We start from the raw sequence: 24,065 nt of genomic DNA, 5'->3' as shown, positions 1-24,065 counted from the left end.
CCTCATCTTTCTCCCGCAGAGCGGCTGGTAGTTTGGAACCGCTGACCTTTAGGTTCGCAGCCCGATTCGTAACCACTACGCTACCAGAGCTCCTTGACAGGCATTAGTCACACTTATTTTTTCTTCTAGGGCAATGCCTAGGGACTGAAGTGTGGTAAACTATCTGTTTATCTTATTTGGATCCAAAACTTTCCAAATTGATCCAAGAAAAGAACTCAACCTGTTGTGTTCTAGAGGCCACTACTCACAGCCCTAACTTTGGAATAGCAAAAATGAGCTCATTACATTCCTAAATTCTCATTTACTTGTTTATAGTTAGCATACTAGAGTCCTGGTGTGGTGCTATAGGATCAGCACTGGACTGCTAACCACAAGGTCAGCTGTTCAAACCCACTAGCCACTCCTAGGAAACCCTGTACAAGGTCGCTATGAGTCAGAATCGATTCATTGGCACTTAACAAGTTAGCATATTATTCCTTAAACACTATAGAAAATCCCTCCATCAGCTCTGCAATACCCATTTTACAGTTGTTGTTGTTATGTGCCGCGGAGTCGGTTCTGACTCATAGCGACCTTGTACAGGGTTTCTGAGGCTGTAAATCTTTATGGGAGCAGAAAGCCTCGTCTTTCTCCAGCGGGTCAGCTGGTAGTTTTGAACTGGTAACATTGAGGTTCACAGCCCGATTCGTAGACAATTTATCAAAACATTGTTTTTCAAAAGGATTTTCATTAAATCAAGATTAAACTCTGAGGATATAAGAAAGGTCTCAACAAATGCTTATTTACTGTGATGATTTTCTTGGGGGCAGGGAGGACAGTGTTAGCCTGGGCTTACGATTTTAGTATCAAAATGACAGTATTCCTAATGCAGTGTGGCCTTTCTCTTTGGGGTTCCTGTCTTTCAAGTTATCACCAGGTGAGGTCTCTGCCACGTCCCTCACCCTAACCTTTCTTAAGTGGCCTATTCTAGAATTTCAGTTAACATCTGGATAGCGGAATCCCACCATAGGAGAGATACGGACAGGAAGGAAGTTCTGGAAATTCGAGGTGGGAAAAGAAGGGAAGGAAGTCTCTTCTCCAATGCTAGGAAGACGGCCGGCACCATCTGGTGAAGGTACCTAGAGGGGCGCAGTTCAAGGTCGAATTCAGAGCAGGGCGCTCGCTGCCAGAAGCCCTCTAGTCTTCCTACTCTTCAGGACGTCTCTCCCATTCCGCCTCGGAAGACGACGATAGATGGGGGAAAGGCCACAACCAGGCGCTGAGGGGTAGGAAGAAAAGGGCTGACTGCTGTCACTCCGCTCAACTCACCTCCGCTCCCAGGCCCACCCAATCGCGCCGGGCCTGTTCCCCGCCCGTGGCGGCGGTATGGGGCACGGGGCAAGCAGGCGGCTCAAATGGAGCCGAACCGCCGCCGCCCCGACCCGGAGGCTCTGGAGCCGTCAGTGCAGTCGTCGCTATTTTCGTCACCGCGGCCGCGCGACGAAATGACGTATGCTGCTAAAGGCTAACCTGCCCCTGGTCTGCGTCACGAGAGGAGGCGACGTCACGTGACCCGGAACTACAAGCCCCCCACCTCCCATCCCTGGCACTTAAATTCAGTGCTTTTAGAAGGCCTAAAGGAAAAAGGTGGGATGGGATAAGTGTGGTAGGGAGGTGGTGAGGGTATGTCCAGTTTTTCATCTCAATGATTGACTTAGGTTGAACCCCTTCTCCCGAGACAGAGCCGACCGAGAGGATTCCAAGGATTTTATTACAAGAAGTAGGTTTTTACCTGCCAGGAGGATTCCAAGGATTTTATTACAAGAAGTAGGTTTTTACCTGCCAGGTATTCAGGAACCCTCTCACACTGAGAAAACCCACGGAGGCTCTATATTTCTTCATATACATTGTCCACAATGGTCTTTTCGAACTGACCACTTCTGTAGAGTCCTGCTCTTCACAGCCTCCAACATTCTCTGCATCATAGTGGAGCTTATCATCCCCACCCTGGGGGTGCTTCCTCCACCCCAACACAATTACATGAAAGCAATTTGTGGCCACTGGTAGTCGGACACAGTAAATTCCCTACTGCACTTAATTAGATACAATAAGGGACATTTAAAAGTATCTTTTTAATTTTAGAAATAGCCCAGTAGTCTTTAATCCTTGTTTATCTTTTGCTGAGTTTTCAACAGGTCCTGGGGACTGAGGTGTCAAGTTTAAGAATTTTGCTTTCAATTGATTCTGGAGCAGTTAAGTGGTTATGAAAGAATGCGCTTCCTTGAATCCATTGAAATCAATGTCCAAACTAGTTGTGCTTGATTTTACTGTTTTCCTTTATGGAACCTTTGATCCTTTTTGAATAATAAAACCATAGCACCATTTATCTTTTATACAGGTTTTCCATCTTCTATATTATAGCTACCAGTTCTACACATTATGGATGAGAATGCAGATTTAGTACAACATCTATGGGGAGAGGGGTATTGAAATACCAGAGTGTTTCATAAAGTTTGTGGAAAGCTTTTTTGCATAGGCATCTGCCAAAAATGGCAGAGGGTCCTGGTACTCGATGACCAAAGCTATCTTCTGAGCTACCTGGTAGCCATTGTAGCTAAGCCAGCTCTGCTGGGCCAGAAGGTGGTGGTCATGCATTGTAACCATTTCAACATTTCTGACAACTGCTACAGAAACAAGTTGAAGCACCTGGTTTTCCTCTGAAAGCACACCAACACCAACCCATGCCATGGCCTATAGCACTTTCAGGCCCCCAGCCGTGTCTTTTGGCAGACTGTGCAAGGGCATGCTGCTCCACCAGACCAAGCATAACCAGACTGCCCTGGACCACCTCGAGTTATTTGACGAGATCCTGTTACTCTATGACAAGAAAAAGTAGATGATGATTCTTGCAGGCCTCAAGGTTGTGTGTATATGCTTCACATATAAATTTGTCTACCTGGGCCACCTAACCGAGGAGGAGGAGAAAAGGAAGGAGGCCAACATTCATTACAAGCAGCAGCGATGGCTAATGAACTGCGTCAACAGGCTGAGAACTTGGTGATGATCAGAAAATACAGAGTTTCTCCAGACTCAGGGACTCCTGGTGTGAGTCCAATAAAGACAGTTTCTCACTGGTCTGACCTACCCTTCCTGGCATTAGGGACTGCTCAGCCACAGCCAGTATCTAGGTGTGTTTCAGGGACTTGGGGGTGTGCAGAAAGCGTCCAAGTTAAGCTCACAGCCAGTGCTTATTTCAGTTTACATAAATGGGGTAGCAAGGCACCCAATCACTTCCATTGCAAGAGTTTTTGCAAAAATTAGCTGGAAAACCAATGGAAAGAACCTCTAAATTGTAAATAGGGCTCAAAAGATACCGCATGGTTTTGCATCATACTCTGCAGTTCTGAAGTTTTTAAAAAACTTGTGTACTAGGTGATCCAGAGTTACACATAGGGTATTTATAAATGCAAAGGGGGGAGCCGCCACCTTGGGACCACAGGGACGGTGTAATTATTAGTTAATTAAATTGAGGAGAAAATGGAAAAAAATCCCATTATCTTTTAATTTTTCTACAAATTTCTTGAAACCTCATATTTATTAAAATTGTGAATACATACTCTTATCCTTTAACTGAGTGGGTTCCTTTTTTTTTCATATATATTTTTGTTGTTAAGTGACGTAGAATCCAGTAGGACTCATAGCAACATGTAAAATGTATATACATCATCTATATCTTGCAGCATTTATAGATTAGACTGAAAACAACCTTAAATGTCTACTAGTAGGGGACTGATTCAATAAAGTATGGTCTATCCATACAATCCCATATCATGTAGCTGTGAACAATGTGGATAGTCTGCTATTATTTGTGTAAAAAGGTGGGAAAATACAAATATATTTGGGTTTTGTAGTTAATTGCCATAGTTGATTTTGAGTCATGGCAGTCTTGTGTGCCAAGTAGAACTGTGCTTCGTAAGTTTGTTTTTATTTATTTTGTTATTGAGAATATACAGAGTCCACCAATTCAAACTGCTTCTGTGTGTTTAGCTCCATGACATTACGTTCCTTGAGTCATGCAACCATTCTCACCTTCGTTTTCTGAGTTTTTACTCCTTTGTTAACATAAAACTCACTAACCTCTAAGGTTTCTAGCTAATATTTCTGGAGTTGCTCCTAGCAATTTGATATACCATATTAATAGTTCTTAACCTAGCAATTTGATATTCATATCAACAGTTCTTGAAAATGCACACTGTTCAGTTATTTTGTAATAGTTAAGCTAAAAAATTTTTTTATTTCAAGAAGAATTCAGGGGTATTTTAGATTTAAAATGAAAAGATTATTAGTGTTACATAATGTTTTCAAAACCAGGCTTATCTTCTGGGGTCCCTGTGGGTGGGTTCCAGTGCTTAACAGACAAACGCTTAACCATTTGCACCATCAGGGACTCCATAAGTGCTTGTATATGTATAAAATGTATTTGGAAAGATATAAAGCAAATTGGTAACATTGGTTTCTTTTGGGAGAGGAAGCTGGTGAGGTTTCCCCTCTATATCTTGTTGGCACTCTTGAATTTTGAATCCTGTGAATTAAAACTATGTATGATTCAAACAAAAAGTGAAATTCATCCCTTGTTTTATGAATATAAAAGAGCACTTAAAAAAAACCCACTTTAATGAGAGTGTCTAATTTCTGCCTGCTAAATCAAGGATTTTTCCAAGTATGAGAGGGAACTTAACAAAAGAGGTTTTCTTTAGAATGTGGCTGTCCATTTCCAGAGAATAAAAAGATGGACAAGTCCTTTGCAAAAATGAACACACTGAAGTAACCAGTTTAGGGTTCGCTATTTCCTGCAGGGATATAGTACTAGCATGTACTGAGTCTTTAAATCATGGGATCACTACATTTCCTATGTAACAATATTCTCTATAGATGTGTAGATATGTAACCCAATACCCTACAGCACTAATTTTATTCTGCGTTTCTAAGGTCCATTCTGGAGTATAAGGTCTTGATAAGGCAAGTCGTTTTGCCAGATCCCATACATCATCCTGACTGTATGGTTTGGATACCAGAGGTAGTGATTTTGAGTATTCAGAGAAGCCCAGGTACCAGCACTGGACTGCTAACCAGAAGGTTGGCAGTTCAAACTCACCAGCTGTTCCTCGGGAGAAAGATGAGGTTTTCTGCTCCCATATAGACTTATAGCCTGGAAACCCTATATAGGTTGCTATGAGTTGGTATTGACTCAATGGCAGTGGATTAGTTAACTGAAAAACATTTCAATGAGGAAAAGCAGAAATTGGCTTAAAATTCACTATCAAGTGCTTAAGAGTATAGGTCAACTTTTTAACAGTCAGGCAAACTATATTGCATTTTTGCACATTACAATGTAGTAGACACAAGTATGCAACCTTTTCATTAGGCATGATAATGAACCATACATAGTTCTTAACTATTGCTGAGAAACTCATGGCTGTATGAGTTGGGCCGGGTTAAGGGCACACCTTTTAAGAACTGGTGCCTGCATCTGTCTAGGAAAAGCAAATTAAGCCAAGGGGCTCTTTTGTCTTCTAGACTTTGGATCAAGGACTTCCCCAAAACAAAGGGTTGTGCTGTACTTTTTTAGGTTGCAGGACAGTCTAGGAAGATTCTGCTAACCTTTTTTATTTATGGAGGTTAGATTTGCATTACGCTGTTTGTTGTCTTTTTCTCCTGCTCCCTATTTTACAATATAGTCAATTACCCAAATTAAAAAAAATCCTTGCACATTTAATTCTATCTTGATGAAAGCTTCTCTAAGGACACAGGCACTTAAGAATTTCTTTGGCACTTACATACATTTTAAAGAATTTAAGGTTCCCAATTGTAGTGGAAAAGCTCCCTATCAGCCAAAACAAGTCCAGGGGCAGACTGTGGAACTGAGCGTCAATTTCTCATATGCAAATTCACACTGAAGCTGAAGAAAAATGGTCTAAGATTTATGTTCCCTGGTTGTGTGTACTGTTGAAAAGTAAACATATACTCAGTAGGCTTCAGCTATTTGTGTTGGATGGAAGTGGATCAGAAGTGGAGTCAATTTCCTGCCAGTTCTAGCTAGCCATTGCAAACTCTGATGTCTCCAGGGCCGTTAGTCTGAAACCAATCAGAGGGAAAATGGAGCAAACAAGCCCTCTATAAAGAGTACATGGACACTCAGCTCTAGTTGGTGACTTCTGCTACCAGTTTCAGAAAAGTTGTTTTAATTTAAAATTGTTTGGTATTATATATCAAATTGATTTAAAACAAAGATCTTTAGTTTGGCAAATCTCTGAACTTTATATATATGCAATCATGCTGTATAATCTCCTGTAAGCTGCCTCCTCCCCTTAACCTTGTATTTCAGCTTCAACCATATTGTTGCTTGTCATAGTAATTAATTCATTTTCACCACTGGTATTTATCATTTGAATTTATTATATTTGTATAAACAAACCAAGCTTTATTTTTCTAGTCAACAGTTTTTGACACTTGGGATGTTTGAAGTATTTTGTTACTACAAACAGTCGCAATGAAACTTTTGGTACAAGTTTGTCAAAAACTGATTTTCAAATTTATGATCTACTGATTTATGCAAATGACTTAGTAGGTCAGAACCAGCATTTTTTCATTTTTAAAGGAAGGAACCAGAGAAAGATACCAGATACATTTCATATGGTATTCTTTCATGAAATGTTTGAATGTCATAATGTGTATATACTATATGCATCTCAGTACAAAGTGGTTCTACCAATGTAATACTTCTACATCTATACCAACACCCAATATTATTAGGCTTTTTAATTTGTGCCAGTCTGGTTGGTTAATCATTGTAGTTTCAATTTACATTTCCCTAAATCATCACATTTGAATTTGAGAAACTTTTCCTGTTGGCCTAGCTGGATTAATTTTTAAAGGATCATTTGCTCTCTCAGTTGCACAAAGCTGATTGTTGACATGAATCCAAATTTATTACCCCAGAACTTTGAACTGCCTACATTACTGTAAGGTGATTACTGCTGGGTCTTATGCTATCCAATGAACAGAATGTGCAATAATACAATTTACAAAGGCACAGAAATGCATGGCATGACCCCTTTATGAGACAACCCTAAGCAAGATGGTTTTAACAGAACTCTGGTGTTGTGCTGTAGGAGAAGCACTAGATTGCTAACTGCAAGATTGGTTCAAACCTTCCACTTACTCATTGGAAACCCCATACAGGATCACACTGAGTAGAAATTGACTTGAAGGCACTTTAACAACAGAATAAAATAAGGAGTCCTGGTGTAGTACTGTAGGATAAGAACTGGACTGCTAGCCACAAGGTCGGCAGTTCAGACCCACCAGCTACTCCTCAGAAACCATATACAGAGTTGGTATAAGTTGGAACCAATTCGCTGGCACTTAACAACAGAATAAAATAGATCTCTGGTATTTACAAAGGATATATCCCAACACCTTTGAAAACCTTCTAATACTGGACACCACTATAGCATACAGGAGTCCTACTGTGGCGCTGTGGGCTAATGCACTGGGCTGCAAAGTCGGTTTGAACCGCAAGGTTGATGGGTCAAACTCACCAGTTCTCCTTGGTAACCCTATACAGGGTCACTATGAGCTGGAATCGACTCATAGACACTTAACAACAGCAGCATAGCATGCTAATTTCCCTAATAAAATGTCTATTACAGCTTTTATACCTTTGGAATTATGTGCAAATAGCTGAGACCACGCAAGTTAAATCTTTGAATGTCAAGTGTCTTCTGTACTTTCTTTTATTACCATCATAGTCTCCGCATCAAGATACATAGCAATGATAGGTTTATTTTTAAAGCTTAGTATTAAATATTAAATATCTCTTCCCATTTTAATTTTACATTACTCTGCCAAGAAAAAAAAAAAAAATTAAAACTCAAGTTATTTGAAGCCTGGACCCACTGCCATGATTAGCCGGGCTATGTAAAAGTTGGTGACTTTGTTCTTCCTGCTATATAAGCAGATGCAGGCCCTAGAAAGATGGGACCAGGTTATAATTGTTTTTTTAAAAGTGTGCTATAAAAACGGATGTCCCGTTATAAGCCAGGTTACAAAGTAAGGATGGGGGTAAGGGAAGGACATTTTCTTCCAGAAACAGAATTTCTGAGGAGTCCTAGTCCATTATTTTTTTCCAAAATGGTTGGAAGAAGGGGTAAAATCTCAACATGAGCTTCAAAGTACTGTCTCTGTGAGGGGATAAGTTGCCTTGCTGAGGAGGGGGATGGCTAAATAAGACCACCCCCTCTCTTCCCAGCTAGGGAAATGGAGTTTATTATCCAGTGGGTTTGAATGAACGTGGGCTGAAGCTTGGTTGGTACTGAATTCTCTACTAGGTTTCTTCTAGAAACAGACAACTCAGACTCTTCCTCACTTCGGCAAAGAAGTTATTTTTAAAAGCACTTGGGAAGTTCCTCCTCCACCCATCTGGTGGGAAGGTTTAGAGAAGGGAGTCATCAGTACAGCCACCTTCTAGGCCATAACGGAATTCTTGAAGGTTGGAGACCCCATAGAAGTGTACAAAGGCTGCCGCCACCACCAGGACATGAAAAATCTGATGAGACTGGAACTGCAAGCACAAAAGGAGAAGAGTCTTAAGTTAATTGGAAACAGGAAGACTAGAAATAAGTAGGAGAAAGCACCTGCCTTTTCAAGTTTTAAAAATCTTACCATAAGAGAGATAAATGGTAAACAATTTTAAAACACAGACTTTCCCAAAGTTACACAATTCTTCCCCCCCATTTTTTTAATGTAGCCCCAAATACTAGATGATCCATATGTCTCTTACTGCTTTTTACTCAGACCTTTAAATTTGTGCTAGTCACATAATCATAGGCCATACTAGAAAAGTAATTCCTTACCCATATATCAAACTTTCCAGGAAAGAAGCGCTCAGGAATTCGAGCAGCATACAAGCCAGCTCCGGTGATGTACATCACAGCCATGAGGAAGAACCAGCCCATCTGGCCCACAGTGGTGGCCTTGACAAAGCCCTCGGCGATAGTGAAGTGCATGGTGGGCACAACCCCACTCAAGCCAAGTCCCAGGAATACTCCTAAACAGTGCAGATATAAGACTGTCAAGCGAAAGGACACAGCAGTAATATGAAAGGTACTGTTGTCTTTCTCTGGAATTCAAATCTGTATGATGTTGTTGCTGAGTGCTGTTGAAATTAGGTCTGACTCAAATGCAATATGGGGTTTCCAAGGAGCAGTTGGTAGACTTGAACTGCCAGCCTTCTGGTTAGAAGTCCAGTGCTTATCCTATTGCCCCACATCAGAACTTCTATCTGGTTTTGTGTGTATGTGTTGAATAATACATATTTGGGAAATTGAGCCATCAGATGGATAACAGCAGACAATGAGCAAAAGACTGCAGCTATTTCCTTTTAAGGAGCACTGAGAACAAACGTCATGTTTTTCACTATCTGTTAAGAACCTCCTTGAACCCCCGAAAAAGGACCTATTGCTGTCAAGTCAATTATGACTTATAGCAACCTCTAAATGAGAAGAGAACAGTCCCATAAGGGTTCTAAGACTGTCAATCTTTATGGAAGCACACCATGACATCTTTTTCCCACTGAATGGCTAATGGGTTTGAACTGCCAACCTTAAACACTAAACCACTGTGCCACCAGGATCCATTATCTGTTTAGAAGTGTAGGCAGAAACAGTATGTTTCACACTTTTTGATAGATGGGTTACAGACCAAACCTAGATTTCAAGGCTTCAGCTGATTCTCAAGCCAAAGAGGAGGAAAGGTTTCCCATTAAGATCATAAAATACTTAATCAGGATTCTGATTTCCTGAGATAGACAAATCCAGTCTCTATGTTATCCATAGCTGCTGGGACACCCAACTAAGGCAACAACAAGGGAAGAATGATGACCAGTCTCAACTCCACTATACGACACGTAACTTACATGATACACACTAGAGCACAGAACCTGTCTTCTCCATCTTTATGGGTACACCCTTGTTGAAGCACAGTGCCTGGCACATAGGTGATGCTTGATAAATATTTCATTCTCTTAACTGAAGGCTAATTTTAAGAAGTCTAAAGAGACTGAAGACTAGTGGTAATTGGTAGTGCTGCTGCAGGTAATAAAAGCTGAAAATGAGAGCCCAGATGAGACAACACAAATAAAGATGTTTATGTTTGGAGTTGTTACAGTCATCGTTACCAGTGTTTATGCATAATGATTTTAGTCACTAGACCAAGCCTTCCAATCCCTTAGTAAATGAGTGTGGGAGTTTTCATTTGAACCCCTTCGTTGGAATGGTGAGGGCAATGGGGTTGTGGATTGGACCCTCTCACACTGTCAGACGGGGTGACAACAAAATGACCCCATAGTGGCACCCCTCATCCAGTTAGGGTTATGAGTGGGGGGATGTATTACCCACTGGGCCAAGAGGAGTGTCTCTGGAACTGTGCATGGGGTGTGTGTTTGTGTGATACCATGAACTGACGGAAACCCTAGTAAAGCCACTGGCTGAGAGTTTAGCTAATTAAAATGAGAGTACTTGCTACATTATAAAATAAAATATAAGTGCAGTCATATCTAAGCTTACAACTAACCAGTTGGGTAATGATTTGTCCTATTTGTATTCTATAGAAATAGTATGAAACTTAGGGCAAAATTGACCTTTGAAGATCCCTATTATTTTGAAAATTCTAAACACATATGGCTCAGCATCCCAGGCCCAAGGTCCAAAGATACATCTTAGGTTCACACTATATCTTTCTACCCACCTGCTCTTGTCTGCCGATGCTTGGGAGTGGCAAACCGGTCCCACTGTGCCACAATGATGGCAGAAATGCCCAGGACACAGACAATGGAGAGGTAGATGAGCCGTGGCTGTGGGGAGCAGTAGAAGGAGTAATAGAGCCAGGGGACAAAGCTCCCCATGATCAGTAGAGCAATCCCTGAATAGTCCAGCCTATAAAAAAACCACAAAGATGAAATGAATTAGGAGGAGAAATGAAGAATTGCTTTAGCTCATTTTATGGTGCTGTGGGCTAATGCGTCAGACTGCAAAGTCGTTTGAACTGCAACGTCAGTGGTTCAAGCTCACCAGCTGCTCCTTGGAAACCCTATACAGGGTCACTATGGGTCAGAATCGACTCAATGGCACTTAACAACATTCTCCACATGCTTCCAGATTTGACTATCTCTAGGCTTCCCCCTGCTCCCAGCCCCAATCTCACACAATCGACTTTGTGTCCTAGATTGAAATTCCACAAGGTTACTTCTATTTTACAGTGGAAACATCTTTAAAAATGCCTGATCACATAACCTTATCTCTTTCCCTGAGTTGTAAAAAACTGCATTTCTCTGGTAGATATGTAAACTCAGGAGTTTTGTCACAATCCAGATCTGGGTCCCAGCACCACACTTGAGAAGGACTCTGAATATTCCCCAACTCTGAGGTGCTAAAAGTAAAACCCTTAGATTGGGATTATTATGAAGGGGTATTTTAGCTTGCTCTGTTTCAGTTAACTTCTTTTTTGTTTCTGGTGTTATTGGGAGGGGGGGGGAATAACCCAGTACCATCACAACCAAACTGACAGCAAAAGGGAGCAGGGGGACCCACAAGCAATTAAATAAATAGAACCCAGGATCAGAGTTGGGGAATAGAGAAAACACTCTATCTGGGGCTTCCAGCAATGCATGGGCAGCAGAGATAAGCTTTACTTGCCAAGTGGGCAGGTTCACTCGCAGAAGGAAGCACAGAATGCTTTACCACACCCTGCTTTGGCTTGGGCCAACAGGAAGGTAAGCTAATATTGGGTACAAGGTCTTGGAAAGCATCTCATTGACACCTCAAGTTTCACAAAGGATGAGTCACAACTTTGTTGCAGGTAGAAAAAATATTCCATAACTGAGTTCCATCTGTTGATGAGGCTGCAGTGAGTTTTTTCAGGGAGGATTTAAGAGAAAATCTTCATCACCTTCATACCCACAATACAGAAAACCACTCTTCTGGCATATCAGGGAATTTTGAGGTGTTACTCACGTTCCCAGAACCCTGTCAGCACTAGGGTCACAATAGTGCATGGTGTTGTTCCCTTGGTAGTCTTTTAACTCACTTGGAAAAAGTCCGAGAGACTTTCTCTGAATGACAATAGACGGTGTGGAAGAGCCAGGAGAAGCTGAGGCATAGCACTGCACCCAGAAAGAACATCCCAAAAACCACCTTCTCCTGTAGAGGGGCCATGAAATACATATTTGGTCTGAGCATGGTCAAGATTCCCAAAAAGAGAAACAGCACAAAACCTATAGGAAAAGGGGAAGGAGGAGAGAAAACATGTGAGGAAAAAGCAAATCCATGTGTTTTGACAGTCTCAGATAATTGACAGTATTAAATCAGGGAGCTACAGAATTTAACTATGTGAACTGCCATCTAAAATTTCCAGCGAAAATGGCACCAGCCCTACAAGGCTAAACAAAAAGATCATTTTTGGAAATGTTGGCATTTTGTTTTAACTTTTTTGTAATTAAGAAAATGCTTCCATCTAGACCAGTTCTGCAAGTAATCACAAGAGAACATCTAGTTCCATTTCTTTTTCTGCTTCTAGTCCTTCCTCAAAGTCATACAGGTCAGTGATCAAGGATCAACCAAGGTCAGTGGTTATTTAAAGTCACAACTCCAGCCTACAAGCCATCAGAGCAACTTTGTTCTTCTTCCTTCCTATGAACAAAAGCTCTCTCTCTCTCTATATATATATAGATATATAGTAATTTGGCAACTAAGGAGGAAAGAAATTGGATGCCCACCATCTCAATTATACTCACCAAGCAGATGGGTCCAGATGTTGCCAGTTTCTGTATGGATGCGGAAGATGCTCTTGAAGCAAGCTCTAAAAGAGGGCATGGGTGGTCTATGGCCATGTAGCAGGTAGTCATTGTCTTTGAGCCAGTCAGGGAGCACATCATATGGGATGACTCTCCAACGTCCCTCCCAAACCTAGAACATATGTAACTTTAGAAAAGTAACACTCAACCTTTTAAATACATGGCATGGCCTCTTTTAAACGACTTAAATTTTCAAATTAAGTAAACATGTTAAATAATTGCAAAATTAAGTAATGAATGAAAACAAAGAAATAGAAATCATAGGTTACATAACTATATTACATTCTTACATGCTTGGCCCCTGCTCCAGCCTTTTCCCCAACTAGAGTCTGAGTTCTTACGAGGCTGGGACTATGTTGTTTTAGGATGGATTTCCTAATCTAGGATCCATGGAAAATGAACAGAATCTAAGTAGTAGATGGGAACTTGGATGGGGTGTGTGTGTGTGTGTGTGTGTGGAATTTCATCCACAAACTAAAATTTAGCATTTCCCTCAATTATAAATGTAGACAACAAACCACAGTATTATCAGCAGAACGTGTGAGCCTGCCACTAATAGAAACCACAGATATTGTCATATCACATTACAGTCTTATAGATATCTCAAAATACTATTTATAATAAAACATGTTAGGCCTTATCATTAATACATACTTAATGCATCAATAAAGGAGCCCATATTACTATACCATACTGAAATATTTTGATAAATGCCAAAGAATCCATGGCACAAAATTAAGAACCCTTGTTCTGATGTATATTTTGAACAATGCCTAGCACAGCAGGCAACAAAAATTTAGTCAGCCTTCCACTTGATTTATTTTACCTTCAGCAAAACACAAACCCATCCACACAGGTGCAAAAGCTTTTCAACACAATGCATGCTCTGAACTGGGAGCCTTGCCTGCTGGGAACATCCCAACACCCTGTTGCCCTTCCCCTTCCACAACACAAGCTGATAGGCTGCACCTTATAAACAAATTCCTCCATCTTCTCCATGGCGTGATGGGCTTGCAGGGGAAGCGTCAGGACCCGCACCTCCTCCTCTTCTTCTTGGGGCACTGGACATGTTTGCTCTTCTTCAGTCTGTAGGATTAACAAACCAACAAATCTAGGAATCAATCATCCCATAAATTCTACTGTCCAAGATCAGAAATCTAGAGAAATCCAACTCAAAGTTCTTTCTCTGACATAGAGCCATCTTTTTTCCAAAAGAATACTTAACTTGAGCTTTCAACAGTTTAGACGGAGGTTTATAAACACTGTAAATTCTGGAGTGAAAGCTCTATTCAGCTTTCACTCTGACCTCTGACAGGGGCTGACATCTGAGAGACACAGGATTAGCACACCTGTCCTTTAAGTCTGAATGGCCCATCCTTTTCTCTAGGCTAATGCTCTCAATTGTCTCCCAATTTCCCAAACACTTCCCTCCTCCAGGTCAGCAAATTCTCAAAACAATGAAAAATTCTCAAAAATTCTCTTAACAATCTAATTTTATTCATAGTTCTCCAGTAGCAGAATCTGGGAAAGTTACAATGACTGGAACTTTGTACCCACAGGAGCTTCCAGAGGCATCAGGGCTCTAGAACTGGTCCCAAGGGAAGATGCAACACTGACACCTGTGCACAAATGAGCCTCGACATCCATGTGCACTGGACAGCACTTGCCTCAGGAGGCAACTTTTCTGTCCGTCTCCAAGCTCCAGCCTATGGAGGTGGCAAACAGGGCAGTTTAATTCCTTCTCTGGGCTATTCTCTCTTTCCTGTAGATCGTCCCTCGTAAACAATTGGTCCCTTTTAGATGTGTATCCAATTAAAAAACCTAACCTCCCATGCAGCTGGATAGGGCTAGGTGAGTGGCAAAGTTCTGTGAGACAGAACTGGAAGAGGTGTAAAGGTACTTTAAACTGAAAAGGCAGGCTTTTCTTCTCTTCCCCAGCCCCCTTCAGAGTGGCTAGAAGGAAAGCGTGATAGGCATAAAATTAAGAATGATACAGAAACAAGAAAGAAGGAGCGTGGATCCCTGCTAGTAGTGGAGCCTCCATATCAACCATGGATTGATCATTCCAGAATTCTTTCATTATTAGAGAACAACTTTGACCTTTTTAAGCTATAGGGGTTTTTGTTATAGAACAGCCAAACCTAAGCCTCCTTAAGACCCCTGAGAGCTTCCTTCACTCAGTCAGGTATTTACTGACTACTTATTGGATTTTGAAGGAGGCTTGGGGTGGTGTCAGATAAGCAATGAACTGCTAACCACAAGGTCGGCAGTTGAAATCCACCAGTCACTCTTCGGAAGAATAAGACTTTCTGCTCCCATAAAGACTTAGTTTCAAAAGTCCTATGGAGCAGTTCTGCTCTTTCTTTTAGGGGAGCTATGAGTCAGAATTGGTGTGGTGGCAGTGGGTTTTACTGGATTTCAGGCCTTGTGCTAAAACACTGGGGTTACAAAGATAAGTGAACTCACAAAAGCTTACAGCAGGTAAACAGACTAGGAAAGGGACAATCTCAGGGTGCTTTTGGGAGGAAGGTAAACTCTTCTGAAAAAGAGACTGACAGAAGTGTAGGGAGAGACACTGGTCAAAGAAGTGACTCCTGGGACGACGACTTACTTTGGTTGGATTGGCGATTGCCCGTTTGCCCTTCTCTTCTAGCAAGGGTCCCAGTTCAGCCAGTTCCACCGTGTCAGTTTCCCTGTTGCTGGCAGGTGCCCCATTGCCCTGTGCTACCACGGATCCTTTGTGGGAAGACATCTGGCTGGTATCTCAATACCTGGCAGCTTCAGTTTGGGAAAAGGTGGGGGCCTCTCAGCCCCGGGGGGGTGGAGGCAGAGATCTTCTGTGGTGGTAGGCCCTACCAGCAAACACAGACATAAAGGATGTTGAGAATTTAGTGCTCTTACACAGAAGTTTATTCTCTACAATTCAATACTGAATAAAACAAGATACAGCTAAACAACCCATACCCTGTCCCCAGCTGTAAAGGCCAGTTAATTGCAGAAGTGAAATTTATTCCTTGTCCTCCCACTTTGGTATCTTACAAATAAAACTGAAAATACAAAATCTGGTTGCTTGCCTTCAAAGGATTGCATCTAACTGTCCCCAACGGGTCTAAAACGGGATTCAGACCTCCCACAGGTCTACACTCCATTTAGTGAGAAGAGTTGAGAAGTCTTACCTACTATTCTCAATTGTCTTGTTGCCCAAGAAAGGACTGGCTTGGAAATGGAGGAGATAGAGGAACAAAAATATGAAGCCTCTACCACAAGACACCCCCACCCCTCCGCTTAAAAAGCAATTAAATGCCAACTGAACTCAGCTGAGTTTTATCTACACTTGCGCTGACAAATGTGCCTTGTATATAAAAGGAGCCTGGTTGTGGGATGGATATCCAGTTGTTAATTTTTCTACAAAGTCTACTAATTCGATATTAAAGTATTATACTTGACTTAGGTGACAGGCTTTCATCACAAGCTCCTTAACCTTTCATACTGGAATTATTTTCTGCTTTGAATTTTTTGTTGAAACCTTAAAAAAAAAAAAATTTATTTTTTCTTGAGGTAATATGGATTCTCATACAATTAGCAGGACACCTAAGTCCTGAGAAGCAAATGTGCTGGAGCTGGTGGGATGAGACCTGTTTCTTCAGCCACACAGTTATAAAGGACCCCCACCAGATGGCAGATGCATTAAAGGCAGGATAGAAGCTTTCCACAAAAACTAGAAGCAGAAAATGAGGGTGGGTATAAGCCTCCCAGATCAACAAGAAGATTAAAGCTAACAATAGCTTACCTGAAAGCAGGAAGTTGAAAACAGGGAGGCTGACCCAGCCTTGCCCTTTGCCACACACATCCCCAACTTGCTCTGCAAGAGCCTGTCCCAACCACCATGGTCCATCATACGAGCCCCATTCAGATTAGTTTTTCAGACACCTGATACATGTACGCAAATCCTTTAGGAAAACCAGAGAGAGAAACCCAGACTTTGGTTTTCTAGGAAAAAAATCTCCAAAATACATCTTGCTTTCCTGGGCTGATCTTTAATCAGACCTCTGATAGAAGTACATAATATTGAGAAAAGGAGAAAAGTGTTCAGAGTTAGCCACCATCTGTAAATTACTAATTCTTAAAAATCTGAGTAATCAAAATTCCTTCTCAGGAATTATAGTTGGATATATATGGAGTCCTGGTGTGGTGCTGTAGGATAAACACTGGACCGCAAAGTCAGTTTGAGCTGCAAGGTCGGCGGTTCACACTCCCCTGTGCCTTGGAAACTCTATACAGGTTCTGCTAGAAGTCAGAATCGACTTAACGGCACTTATCAACAACAACATAGAGAGAGAGCCAGGAAAGAGCAATCTCAAACTTCAGAGCAAGCATGCTTTACTCAACACACAAGCACAGCTGAGAGCAGCAGGCAAATCTAGTCCAATAACTCACTCTCTGGTGGACCTTTAAATGTGTCATCATATAGACAGTTCCTCTTCCATTAAATGTGCGAGACTCTGACAAGACGATGCCAACGCACAGTCACAGTCAACAACTGAGCCCAAGAAGAGGAAACAGGAGGCCCCTGTAAACCTCAGGCAATAGGCAACCCACGTGACAAGAAACATTAGGAAATCTTCTTCAGTAGGATGACCATAAAAAAAATTTCCTCAAAGTGAAGTACTACAGAATAAACAGCTTTACAAAGAAATAATTTATACTGTCAGCAAAAAAGCATAAATAGCTCTGGGCATCTTGGAGAAACCTGAAAAGGGACCACATCAAGCTTAACTACTATTGCTGTTGCTGCTAAGTGCCGTTGAGTTGGTTCCAATCCATAGCGACCATGTATAGGGTTTCAGAGGAGCAGCTGGTGAACTTGAACCATCGACCTTGTAGTTCAAACAGCTTTGCAGTCTGGCACATTGACCCACAGCGCCACTACTGGCAGTTAATAATTTAGAGCCAGGTCACTAGGCCCAGTCCCGTTTTCCCCCATTTAAAAAAAAAAATCAATCTATTCTCAGGTTCTGGGATGCAATACCACATGGATCATTATTTGATACATATCCCTAATTTTGGTTAGACCCCATACTGCAAATGGTGCAGTATTCTAGTTGGTAAGCTTATTACGTGGCATAGTAGCTAAGAGTTTTTGCACTTTTTCTTGTGCTTGTGGGACTTTCTCCTATTCCTTTCCCCAGAGTCAGTCAACACTGTCGTCACTAATTATTTAAGACATGAACTTAACACTAGAATCCTAAGTAATTCTAAGGTACCGAGCAAAATCCTCAGTTACAAGTTATATCATTTCCCTCAAAGTGCCTACAAGCAGATGGTTTAAGGTATTTTGTGATACACACAAAGTAACTGACGTAATTTCACTGTTAGAGGAGGGCAGTGGAGGGAAAGAACACTTCAACTAGTTCAGTTACTTTGAGTGCTGACACTATAGGAATAATATAAACAAACTTTTAGATAATAGAGTCCAGGGGAGTCCTTGTGTGGTGCTATAGGATAAGCACTAGATTGCTAACCAAAAGATTATTGGTTAAAACCCACCAGCCACTCCTTGGAAATCCTACACAGGGGCAACTATGAGTTGGAACTGTCTCGATGGCACTTCTTAACAACAACAACAACAACAGGGATTAAATGTAGAATCCAGCTAGTTGTTGTTAGGTACTGTCCAGTTGGTTCCAATTCATAGTGATCCTGTATAGGGTTTCCAAGGAGCAGATGGTAGGTTTGAATTGATGGCCTTGTTGTTCACAGTCCCACAATTTCTTTTTTGATCTGAAAAGTTCTTACGTCTTCAAGTCTAGTATTCTCTTAGGTTGACTTGAATCCCTTGGCCATCATCAGTCTTTTCCATTTTTAGGCCAAATCACTTTCTGCTGATTCTTCTGACTCTAACTCCTTTTTCTTTCTTTTTTATCCTAAAAACAGTTTTATTGTCATCCCAATAACACATGAAATAATATAATCATAAAAATTTTAACTAACTCCTTTTTCACTAGCTCTTACATCTGCATGGTTTTCTAGATCCAGAGTCACCAAATCCACCAGACACTCTAGTTAACTCATAAAGGAGCCATCAGACACAACTCATTATACAAGATATATCATCATGCATTAAAGTATACAATGGAGGTCAACAGCGATCCTGTCATTATAGTGAGCAAAGTCCACTGTCCAAAGTCCACTGTCCAGTTTCATCTTCTAGATTGTAGTAACAGAGAGAAAGGAAAGGAAGACATAGGGACTGGAAGTCTAGCAAGAAAGAAAACAAACAATACTAGAGCTTTAATACTTTTATCTTTAATAGCAAAACAACTGGGAATTACAATCTTGAAACTTTCGGCCACCTTTCTATGTCTTATTTATTTTAAAGGAAACACATTTCCCTTCATATTTGCCACACCCAACAAAGCAAATTATAATCAAGACAAACTCCACTGAGTACATTTTTGATGGGATTTCTTCAACTCAAGCTAATAAATTTTTACCACAAAGCTCTCCAAGTGGCTTACCCTAGGAAAATAGAGTAAAGCTGTGGAGCTAGATAGACAGTTGTGATGTGACAAACAAGATAATCCTGTGGTAAACTTGGGACAAGACTAATTCTTAATTACCAGTCAGTTTGCTGAAGAATTTATTTCTCTTCCGGTTTTTAAAGACATTTATTCTATGTACCGTTCTCAAGCTTTTCTAGGAGATAGCATATTCCTTCCCTGCAGTCAAAGGCACAAAACTACTGAGTTTTATTCTGGGGTCCCTAGTCCTCAAAGACAGAGTCCATGGGTAGGTTCTATCTATGTCCTTCTTGATCCTCACTGGTCTAAAGCAAAACTGGTGGTGGTGACTGTGTGCTGTGGAGTCATTTCCCCTCGACTCATAGTGACCATGTATAGGGTTTCCAAGCTTGTTATTTGCAGAAGCAGAAAACCTTATCTGCAGCTGGTAGTTTCGAACTGCTGACCTTTGTTAGCACCTACATTCGTACCCACAACATTACCAAGGTTCCTTAAAACAAAAACTTCTTGTTAAGTGCCTTCCAGTTGATTCTGACTCTTAGAGACCCTGTATATCAGAGGTGAGGCTGATGGGTTTGAAACTCCACCTTGCAGTTCAAATCAATCTTGTGGTCCATTGCTTTCTTAAAGTGCCACACCATGACTCTAGCAGTAAATACAAAGAAAGAACATAGCCATCTTCTTTCTTTTATCTACTGCCTTTGCTAGGGAGCATAATCTCATATTTTACTGTTGAGGAAAAAAAAGCCAAGACCCATGTTTGAAAATTACCAAAGTGCAGTAACGGGGCCTTAGCTCTCTTACTTGATGCCAAGTGTCCCTGACTTATGAGTCAGATGTGGAAAATCATAATCTAACTTCCTTTCCCAGTTAAAATTACAATCTAACTTCCTACCCCAACAGAAGGAAAGCGGTAAGCTTTTTGAATACCATGCCAAAGAAGTAAATGGGCATATAAAAGAGTTTCATAACACTCCCTAATCTTTATACCTAGCTTTAAAAAAGATTAGTGTAGTGGCTCCAAGTCAGGCTGCTAATCTCAAGGTCAGCGGTTCGAAACTACCAGCAGTTCTATGGGAGAAAGATGAAGCTTTTTGCTTCTGTACAGATTTACAGGCTTGGAAACCCTGTGCAGGGTCGCTAAGAGTCAGAACCAACTCCACAGCACACAACCACCACCACCACCACCACAGATTACAAACAAATGGTCAGTGCAATTACACAATATAATTCTCAGGTTATGCTTTGTACCCTAAAAGTTCTAATGAAACAAAGTAGTAAATTAGGTGCATGCATAAACACCAATCACTTGGAACTGGTTAGGTTCAAGGGCATTTTCATGGATCAGTTCAATCCAAGATAGTAAGAGGACAAAGTGGGAGGGTGACAATAGGGTCAATTAGACACAAAGCACAAAATGTGAAAACTTTGATAAGTAAAAGCACCAGAAGAAAAATCACCATGATTAACAAAGATTCTGGATTAAGTACAGTTTAGTTCAACAGTGTGATCATAAACAGAATAACATACCTTAATTGTTAAAAGAGTTTCAGTTTGGCTTTATATTATAAGTCAAAGGAAATTTCCAAGAAATAGAGAACAGACTCACTGACCAAAGAAGATGTAAATTCTATCCTTCATTCATCTGAAACTATCTGCTGAGTATTTATAATATGCTTTAGCCAACATGGCCAACAGAGACAAAGCAAAGAGAGAAGCTACAGGTTTGACATATGAGGGGACTTCAAAAACTTCATGGAAAGGTGAAATGAAAAGAGAACGGAATTTTTCCTGAAAGTTTTTTTGAAGCTCTTTTTTCAGCGAGGGGAACAACTCTTGTTTTTTAGTAACATCACATAAGGCCAAGTGCTATTAAGCGCTGGAGAGTTCAAGAAGCAAAGCTCAATTTTAGTTAAGAGTGACCAGGAAAGGTTCTGTGGAAGATTTTAAGAAAGGCTATCAAATAAGGATACAGTGGCACTAACAAAAGTCAAGAACATAGCCCCAGGGCACTGAAATCCACTTTCCCATAAGGGAATCTTTTCCCTAAGGCCAACTGAAAAACTGAAGACAAAAGTCTATGTAAATGTGGTATACTTTTATCTATAAGCAAAAGGGGGTTATGGATGAATATCACTTCTTGTTATTTGTCTTGCGAATCTCTCATACTTGCAGGCAAAGTGGTCATTTTACTTTTTTTTAATCTCTTGAGAAGATCCTGCACTTTCTTGATGTCTTACAACAGAATGCTTTTAGATTCTACTCTACAATTAGGTGTAGTTTTGTGGTCCACTCTAAGTTCTGAACAAATCTGATGGCAATGGGGTTGGACCTTATGGTGATCTGCTTCTGAAAGATCACACAGCCTTGAAAATCCCATGAAGCTGTTCTACTCTGCACACATGGGGGTGGCCATAAAGTGGAATCTACTTTTTGGTAACTAACAACAATCCTTGACGGCCTGTCACAGGTAATGCCAGTTTTTAAGTCTGATTCCCCAAGTAACAACAATAACATGTTGTTACTCCTAGACTCGAATGCAACAGTGGTTGCAAAGAGGGAAAGGCTACTCTGACATTGCAATCTTTTTAGCCCCACTCAGTCTAAATTCCCAGCACTGTATGTTGTTGTTGTTGTGATGTGCCATGGAGTGGGTTCCGACTCATAGCGACCCAGCATAAGGTTTCTGAGACTGTAAATCTTTACAGGAACAGAAAGCCTCATCTTTCTCCCACGGAACAGCTGGTAGTTTCCAAATGCTGATCCTGAGGTTAGCAGCCCGATTCATAACCACTACGCTACCAGAGCTCCTTCAGCACTGTATAGGTACTATAAAACCGCAAGAACAGCAGTAGTACCAACTATCACGAGAGAAAGAAGTGAGCAGATCCCACTAACTACTTCACTTCAGAAAAAGGAAACACCTGCCATCAGTATTCCTCAGCCTGTATATTTACTGCTGTGTCTTCTAGTCTGTCTTCTGAACACTTGGACAAACACTATAGCTAATCCAGTTGAGTCCCATGGTCTCCTGCTCCTTTGGCATTTGAAATGGTGTAAAGTGAAATTAGCTGTAGTTTCCCATTTTTCTATGAAACCAGAAACGGAAGGAAAGCAGTCTGAAGACTAGACAGCTCAAATACAAGACAGCATACATCAATCCTAGAATCCTGAGCGAATGAAATTCAGTTTTTCCTAAAACTATTTCAGATTCTGCTCACATTTCAGTTTTTGCCTTAAACCTGTCCAATTTCCAACAGCTTCCCCTCCTTCCCTATCAATGTGGGATCAATCACAGTTTGACCTGCCAGAGACTGTCGGTCGAAGAACCAACCGCAAGGCTTCCCAGACCACCCTAGAAGCGGGTGTTACTCGCGGAGAAAGGCGGTTCTGCCTTTCAGGCCCATTTCACCCGCTCCCCTCCCATGGTGGCCTTGGGACCAGACTTAGCTCCGACCTGTCCCGTCCAGACTCTGAGCTTGAACCCTGAGGTCTCAAGTCGCCTTGAGGCACAGCACTCACCAGGACTGTTGCGAACCCCGGGCGGTGGCGGGGAACCAGTAGCCCACCAGCACTTAAACTGCTTTTGAGGCCTCCTACGAGGCGGCGCACAGTGGGAGGGGCCGGAAATGTTTACAAACCCGACCAGAGAGAAGAGGGACGGTCCGGCCGGCTCCAGGACAGGGGCCTCGAGACCCTAAGGGCCCTAGGGACTTCTGGGCTGGGTAACCTCCACCGGTGTCCACTCCATAGTCTGGGGCAGGGGTTCCCGAGACTCCAGGTGCCCGGGTCGAGTCTCCGCCCACCCCCACAGCCTCGACACTCACGGCCTCTCAGGCGGGCAGGCTCTGCTGGGGCCGCGGTCCCCCTCGCTACATCCCGCGGCTACGGAGGCGGCCTGTGGCCGAGCGGCCCGGGATCTTCAGCGCCCACCCCGCGCCGGAAGGGGCGCGCGACGACACGGCGTCACCTCCGCAACCGCGTCACCCCCTCTAGGGATCTACCTCGCCACCTCCAATCCCAGGCAATCCTCCCGGAGTACCAATCACAGGCGCGCTCCCCTTCGCCACACCCACCGTGTTCGGGACTCCGCCCCTCCCACTGGCACCGCCTCCCATTGGCTCCGCCTCCCCAGTCCGCACTAGGTGTCTTGTCTTCAGGACTGGGGTTCCGCACCAACCACGAGCGCGGGCTCCCACCACAGGCCCCGCCCCCTCTCTCGGCTCCAATCATCAACTCGGGTAGACCTAAGGTTTGGGTCTCATACTGCCCGATTCCAAACTCCACCTCGTAAGAACCGCACCCCCAATCACAAACCAGAGCGCGTGATGGAGGCGGGACTTCAGGGAATTAGACGCTAATTTGGGAGGAATGATGAATTCACTACTTTATCCTCTTAGCTAGAAAGGTCCCACATCTAAACCTTTACTTCATCCTCAGAGTTCCTCAAATATTTATTGAGAGCCTAGGCTTTCTGTTCCCGCAAAGATTTACAGCTTAGGAAATGTTGCAGACCGTGTAAGACTAGTCAGAGGTTCGAGGCCCTCTAGGGCTGAGTGTAACAAATGAGGCCACTGGCAGTTAATGGAAAATTGCTTTCATCTTAATATTCAGGTATATATATTAAATTAATACACTGGAGCCTTTGAAAATCC

The 24,065-nt window shown here is 42.0% G+C and overlaps 2 protein-coding genes across 3 annotated transcripts in view; both read right to left on the bottom strand.

Annotated features, from left to right (window-relative positions):
- The window catches only part of KLHL12 (kelch-like family member 12), a 53,587-nt gene extending 51,677 nt beyond the window's left edge, over window positions 1-1,910 (bottom strand). Inside the window, exon 1 of one of the 2 annotated variants that reach the window (XM_006834122.1) lies at window positions 1,819-1,910. In XM_006834122.1, coding sequence (XP_006834185.1) covers window positions 1,819-1,887 — 69 coding nt within the window. In that variant the 5' untranslated portion in view covers window positions 1,888-1,910. Of the gene's footprint in view, window positions 1-1,308; window positions 1,433-1,818 lie in introns of those variants that run through there. The other variant, XM_006834123.1, reaches the window with a different exon arrangement.
- Window positions 1,911-8,473: 6,563 nt separating this feature from the next.
- ADIPOR1 (adiponectin receptor 1) lies at window positions 8,474-15,641 on the bottom strand. The gene is made up of 7 exons (XM_006834121.1): window positions 15,501-15,641; window positions 13,859-13,975; window positions 12,830-13,001; window positions 12,124-12,310; window positions 10,786-10,973; window positions 8,895-9,088; window positions 8,474-8,602 (listed from the first exon to the last, which is right to left on the bottom strand). Exons 1-7 carry the CDS (start codon window positions 15,639-15,641, stop codon window positions 8,474-8,476), a joined length of 1,128 nt encoding a protein of 375 aa, XP_006834184.1.
- Window positions 15,642-24,065: the final 8,424 nt, after the last annotated feature.

This window comes from Chrysochloris asiatica, unplaced genomic scaffold (assembly GCF_000296735.1).
Source record: "Chrysochloris asiatica unplaced genomic scaffold, ChrAsi1.0 scaffold00009, whole genome shotgun sequence".
Lineage (NCBI taxonomy): Eukaryota > Metazoa > Chordata > Mammalia > Afrosoricida > Chrysochloridae > Chrysochloris > Chrysochloris asiatica.
This window is presented reverse-complemented; position numbering and strand designations above follow the sequence as displayed.